The sequence below is a fragment of the Hypanus sabinus genome, chromosome 5 (assembly GCF_030144855.1).
Source record: "Hypanus sabinus isolate sHypSab1 chromosome 5, sHypSab1.hap1, whole genome shotgun sequence".
NCBI lineage: Eukaryota > Metazoa > Chordata > Chondrichthyes > Myliobatiformes > Dasyatidae > Hypanus > Hypanus sabinus.
Window position 1 is genome coordinate 146,517,505 of NC_082710.1, and position 6,883 is coordinate 146,524,387.

Genomic DNA, 6,883 nt, shown 5'->3' on the forward strand with positions numbered 1-6,883 from the left:
ATGCTGCCTGATCGGCTGAGGAATCCTGCATTCTTATTGTTCACCTTTATTCGCGCAGTCATTACTTGTTGGGGTGAAAACCAGAAGGGAGTGGGCAGCCCTGAAGCGCCCAGTGCCGATCGCCCCTTTCACTCCTCTCTGTCCCTCTTCCCTCTCTCCCCGACCTACCTTTCGCCGGTGCGCCAGGTAACTGGTCTGGTCCCACCTCTGCTGCAGGAGCTTGTTCCCACAGGGGAGGGTGGGCTGGTAGGCGCGGTGCATGGCCGGGCGCTGGGGGTCCGCGGCGGATTTCGGATGCCGAGAAAGCTCCGGTGTGTGTCCGGGCTCCGTGTTTGCCGCGGATCATGTGCCAGTTGCTATGACAAGCAACGAGTCGCTGCAACAAGAGGGCTTTTGTTCCACGACGACCGGGATAACAGTGCTCCCGCATCGCGCCGGGCTCGCTGCTCCGTCCATCAGGAGCTGGGAGCACGAGTGCAGCCCCCACGCTGGAAAACCGTGTCGGTGGGATGGATCTGGTCCTCTGTCCTGCTCTGGGGGACCCTGGGACGCGATTTACACAGAACAACTTCCAGGGAAACGATGCGTAAATCGGAGGACAGGCGATCCGGTGCGAATGTCACGGCGCGGTCTCACCTGAGGGTATCCAACATCTTCAGCTCTTTGACCCTTGACCAGAAGATGTGGCTGGGGTCACATGCGGAACATCCCGCTTGCTCTTTCGGTTGGTATCAGATCTTTGATATATGTGAGGCAGAGGAATAGGACATCAGGTTAATGCCCAACTGGATCAATGCCGTTCCTTCATGTCAGTGATGCCTCAGTCCTACCCCTCCAACACTGCAGTACTCCCTCAGTCTTACCCCTCCAACACTGCAGTACTCCCTCAGGCTTACCCCTCCAACACTGCAGTACTCCCTCAGTCCTACCCCCTCTAACACTGCAGCACTGCCTCAGTCCTACCCCTCCAACACTGCAGTACTCCCTCAGTCTTACCCCTCCAACACTGCAGCACTGCCTCAGTCCTACCCCTCCAACACTGCAGTACTCCCTCAGTCTTACCCCTCCAACACTGCAGTACTCCCTCAGTCTTACCCCTCCAACACTGTAGTACTCCCTCAGTCTTACCCCTCCAACACTGCAGTACTCCCTCAGTCCTACCCCCTCCAACACTGCAGCACTGCCTCAGTCCTACCCCTCCAACACTGCAGTACTCCCTCAGTCTTACCCCTCCAACACTGCAGCACTGCCTCAGTCCTACCCCTCCAACACTGCAGTACTCCCTCAGTCTTACCCCTCCAACACTGCAGTACTCCCTCAGTCTTACCCCTCCAACACTGTAGTACTCCCTCAGTCTTACCCCTCCAACACTGTAGTACTCCCTCAGTCTTACCCCTCCAACCCTGCAGTACTCCCTCAGTCTTACCCCTCCAACACTGCAGCACTGCCTCAGTCCTACCCCTCCAACACTGCAGTACTCCCTCAGTCTTACCCCTCCAACCCTGCAGTACTCCCTCAGTCTTACCCCTCCAACACTGCAGCACTGCCTCAGTCCTACCCCTCCAACACTGCAGTACTCCCTCAGTCCTACCCCTCCAATACTGCAGTACTCCCTCAGTCTTACCCCTCCAACACTGCAGCACTGCCTCAGTCCTACCCCTCCAACACTGCAGTACTCCCTCAGTCTTACCCCTCCAACACTGTAGTACTCCCTCAGTCTTACCCCTCCAACACTGTAGTACTCCCTCAGTCTTACCCCTCCAACTGTAGTACTCCCTCAGGCTTACCCCTCCAACACTGTAGTACTCCCTCAGTCTTACCCCTCCAACACTGCAGTACTCCCTCAGTCCTACCCCCTCCAACACTGCAGCACTGCCTCAGTCCTACCCCTCCAACACTGCAGTACTCCCTCAGTCCTACCCCTCCAATACTGCAGTACTCCCTCAGTCCTACCCCCTCCAACACTGCAGCACTGCCTCAGTCCTACCCCTCCAACACTGCAGTACTCCCTCAGTCCTACCCCTCCAACACTGCAGTGCTCCCTCAGTCCTACTCCTCCAATACTGCAGTACTCCCTCAGTCTTCCCCCTCCAACACTGTAGTACTCCCTCAGTCTTACCCCTCCAACACTGTAGTACTCCCTCAGGCTTACCCCTCCAACACTGTAGTACTCCCTCAGTCTTACCCCTCCAACACTGCAGTACTCCCTCAGTCCTACCCCCTCCAACACTGCAGCACTGCCTCAGTCCTACCCCTCCAACACTGCAGTACTCCCTCAGTCTTACCCCTCCAACACTGTAGTACTCCCTCAGTCTTACCCCTCCAACACTGTAGTACTCCCTCAGTCTTACCCCTCCAACACTGTAGTACTCCCTCAGTCTTACCCCTCCAACACTGCAGTACTCCCTCAGTCCTACCCCCTCCAACACTGCAGCACTGCCTCAGTCCTACCCCTCCAACACTGCAGTACTCCCTCAGTCCTACCCCTCCAATACTGCAGTACTCCCTCAGTCCTACCCCCTCCAACACTGCAGCACTGCCTCAGTCCTACCCCTCCAACACTGCAGTACTCCCTCAGTCCTACCCCTCCAACACTGCAGTGCTCCCTCAGTCCTACTCCTCCAATACTGCAGTACTCCCTCAGTCTTCCCCCTCCAACACTGTAGTACTCCCTCAGTCTTACCCCTCCAACACTGTAGTACTCCCTCAGGCTTACCCCTCCAACACTGTAGTACTCCCTCAGTCTTACCCCTCCAACACTGCAGTACTCCCTCAGTCCTACCCCCTCCAACACTGCAGCACTGCCTCAGTCCTACCCCTCCAACACTGCAGTACTCCCTCAGTCTTACCCCTCCAACACTGTAGTACTCCCTCAGTCTTACCCCTCCAACACTGTAGTACTCCCTCAGTCTTACCCCTCCAACACTGTAGTACTCCCTCAGTCTTACCCCTCCAACACTGCAGTACTCCCTCAGTCCTACCCCCTCCAACACTGCAGCACTGCCTCAGTCCTACCCCTCCAACACTGCAGTACTCCCTCAGTCCTACCCCTCCAACACTGCAGTGCTCCCTCAGTCTTACCCCTCCAACACTGTAGTACTCCCTCAGTCTTACCCCTCCAACACTGTAGTACTCCCTCAGTCTTACCCCTCCAACACTGTAGTACTCCCTCAGTCTTACCCCTCCAACACTGCAGTACTCCCTCAGTCCTACCCCCTCCAACACTGCAGCACTGCCTCAGTCCTACCCCTCCAACACTGCAGTACTCCCTCAGTCCTACCCCTCCAACACTGCAGTGCTCCCTCAGTCCTACTCCTCCAATACTGCAGTACTCCCTCAGTCTTCCCCCTCCAACACTGCAGTACTCCCTCAGTCTTACTCCTCCAACACTGCAGTACTCCGTCAGTCTTACCCCTCCAACACTGTAGTACTCCCTCAGTCTTACCCCTCCAACACTGTAGTACTCCGTCAGTCTTACCCCTCCAACACTGCAGTACTCCCTCAGTCTTACTCCTCCAACACTGCAGTACTCCGTCAGTCTTACCCCTCCAACACTGCAGTACTCCCTCAGTCTTACCCCTCCAACACTGCAGTGCTCCCTCAGTCTTACCCCTCCAACACAACAGTACTGCCTTATGTGACCCTTCTTCAGTGCCTATCCTCCCACAGTGTGACCCTCCCTCAGTACTACCCCCACAGTGTGAGCATTCCTCAGGACTGCCCCTTCACAGTGTGACCCTCCCTCAGTATCACCTTCCCACAGTGTGACCCTCCTTCAGTACAACCCTCCCACAGTGTGACCCTCCCTCAGTACCACCCCTCCCAATGTGACCCTCCCTCAGTACTGCCCCTTCACAGTGTGACCCTCCCTCAGTACCACCCTCCCACAGTGTGACCCTCCCTCAGTACCACCCTCCCACAGTGTGACCCTCCCTCAGTACTGCCCCTTCACAGTGTGACCCTCCCTCAGTACCACCCTCCCACAGTGTGACCCTCCCTTAGTACTGCCCCTTCACAGTGTGACCCTCCCTCAGTACCACCCCTCCCAGTGTGACCCTCAGTACTGTCCCTTCACAGTGACCCTCCCTCAGTACCACCCTCCCACAGTGTGACCCTCCCTCAGTACTGCCCCTTCACAGTGTGACCCTCCCTCAGTACCACCCTCCCACAGTGTGACCCTCCCTCAGTATCACCCCTCCCACAGTGACCCTCCCTCAGTACTGCCCCTTCACAGTGTGACCCTCTTCAGTAACACCCTCCCACAGTGTGACCCACCCTCAGTACTGCCCCTTCACAGTGTGACCCTCTTCAGTAACACCCTCCCACAGTGTGACCCTCCCTCAGTACTGCCCCTTCACAGTGTGACCCTCCCTCAGTACCACCCCCTCCCAGTTTGACCATCCCTCAGTACCACCCTCCCACAGTGTGACCCTCCCTCAGTACCACCCTCCCACAGTGTGACCCTCCCTCAGTACTGCCCCTTCACAGTGTGACCCTCCCTCAGTACCACCCTCCCACAGTGTGACCCTCAGTACCACCCTCCCACAGTGTGACCCTCCCTCAGTACTGCCCCTTCACAGTGTGACCCTCCCTCAGTACCACCCTCCCACAGTGTGACCCTCCCTTAGTACTGCCCCTTCACAGTGTGACCCTCCCTCAGTACCACCCCTCCCAGTGTGACCCTCAGTACTGTCCCTTCACAGTGACCCTCCCTCAGTACCACCCTCCCACAGTGTGACCCTCCCTCAGTACTGCCCCTTCACAGTGTGACCCTCCCTCAGTACCACCCTCCCACAGTGTGACCCTCCCTCAGTACCACCCTCCCACAGTGTGACCCTCCCTCAGTACCACCCCTCCCACAGTGTGACCCTCCCACAGTGTGACCCTCCCTCAGTACTGCCTCTTCACAGTGTGACCTCCCTCAGTACCACCCCTCCCAGTGTGACCCTCCCTCAGTACCACCCTCCCACAGTGAGACCCTCCCTCAGTACTGCCCCTTCACAGTTTGACCCTCCCTCAGTACCACCCTCCCACAGTGTGACCCTCCCTCAGTACTGCCCCTTCACAGTGTGACCCTCCCTCATTACCACCCTCCCACAGTGTGACCCTCCCACAGTACTGCCCCTTCACAGTGTGACCCTCCCTCAGTACTGCCCCTTCACAGTGTGACCCTCCCTCAGTACCACCCCTCCCAGTGTGACCCTCCCTCAGTACTGCCCCTTCACAGTGTGACCCTCCCTCAGTACCACCCCTCCCACAGTGTGACCCTCCCTCAGTACTGCCCCTTCACAGTGTGACCCTCCCTCAGTACCACCCTCCCACAGTGTGACCCTCCCTTAGTACTGCCCCTTCACAGTGTGACCCTCCCTCAGTACCACCCCTCCCAGTGTGACCCTCAGTACTGTCCCTTCACAGTGACCCTCCCTCAGTACCACCCTCCCACAGTGTGACCCTCCCTCAGTACTGCCCCTTCACAGTGTGACCCTCCCTCAGTACCACCCTCCCACAGTGTGACCCTCCCTCAGTATCACCCCTCCCACAGTGACCCTCCCTCAGTACTGCCCCTTCACAGTGTGACCCTCTTCAGTAACACCCTCCCACAGTGTGACCCACCCTCAGTACTGCCCCTTCACAGTGTGACCCTCCCTCAGTACCACCCTCCCACAGTGTGACCCTCCCTCAGTACTGCCCCTTCACAGTGTGACCCTCCCTCAGTACCACCCTCCCACAGTGTGACCCTCAGTACCACCCTCCCACAGTGTGACCCTCCCTCAGTACTGTCCCTTCACAGTGACCCTCCCTCAGTACCACCCTCCCACAGTGTGACCCTCCCTCAGTACTGCCCCTTCACAGTGTGACCCTCCCTCAGTACCACCCTCCCACAGTGTGACCCTCCCTCAGTACCACCCTCCCACAGTGTGACCCTCCCTCAGTACCACCCTCCCACAGTGTGACCCTCCCTCAGTACCACCCCTCCCACAGTGTGACCCTCCCACAGTGTGACCCTCCCTCAGTACTGCCTCTTCACAGTGTGACCTCCCTCAGTACCACCCCTCCCAGTGTGACCCTCCCTCAGTACCACCCTCCCACAGTGAGACCCTCCCTCAGTACTGCCCCTTCACAGTTTGACCCTCCCTCAGTACCACCCTCCCACAGTGTGACCCTCCCTCAGTACTGCCCCTTCACAGTGTGACCCTCCCTCATTACCACCCTCCCACAGTGTGACCCTCCCACAGTACTGCCCCTTCACAGTGTGACCCTCCCTCAGTACTGCCCCTTCACAGTGTGACCCTCCCTCAGTACCACCCCTCCCAGTGTGACCCTCCCTCAGTACTGCCCCTTCACAGTGTGACCCTCCCTCAGTACCACCCCTCCCACAGTGTGACCCTCCCTCAGTACTGCCCCTTCACAGTGTGACCTCCCTCAGTACCACCCCTCCCACAGTGAGACCCTCCCTCAGTGTGACCCTCCCTCAGTACTGCCCCTTCACAGTGTGACCTCCCTCAGTACCACCCTCCCACAGTGTGACCCTCCCTCAGTGCTGCCCCTTCACAGTGTGACCTCCCTCAGTACCACCCTCCCACAGAGTGACCCTCCCACAGTGTGACCCTCCCTCAGTACTGCCCCTTCACAGTGTGACCCTCCCTCAGTACCACCCTCCCACAGTGAGTCCCTCCCTCAGTACCACCCTCCCACAGTGTGACCCTCCCTCAGTAACACCCTCCCACAGTGTGACCCTCCCTCAGTACTGCCCCTTCACAGTGTGACCCTCCCTCAGTACTGCTCCTTCACAGTGTGACCCTCCCTCAGTACCCCCCTCCCACAGTGAGACCCTCCCTCAGTACCATCCTCCCACAGTGAGACCCTCCCTCGGTACTGCCCC

The 6,883-nt window shown here is 58.2% G+C and overlaps 1 protein-coding gene across 1 annotated transcript in view; it reads right to left on the minus strand.

Moving 5' to 3' along the window:
- The window catches only part of LOC132393782 (uncharacterized protein CFAP97D2-like), a 26,844-nt gene extending 26,512 nt beyond the window's left edge, over nt 1-332 (minus strand). The window contains exon 1 of the mRNA XM_059969176.1: nt 169-332. Coding sequence (XP_059825159.1) covers nt 169-261 — 93 coding nt within the window. The 5' untranslated portion in view covers nt 262-332. The remainder of the gene's footprint in view (nt 1-168) is intronic.
- Between the last annotated feature and the right edge of the window lie 6,551 nt (nt 333-6,883).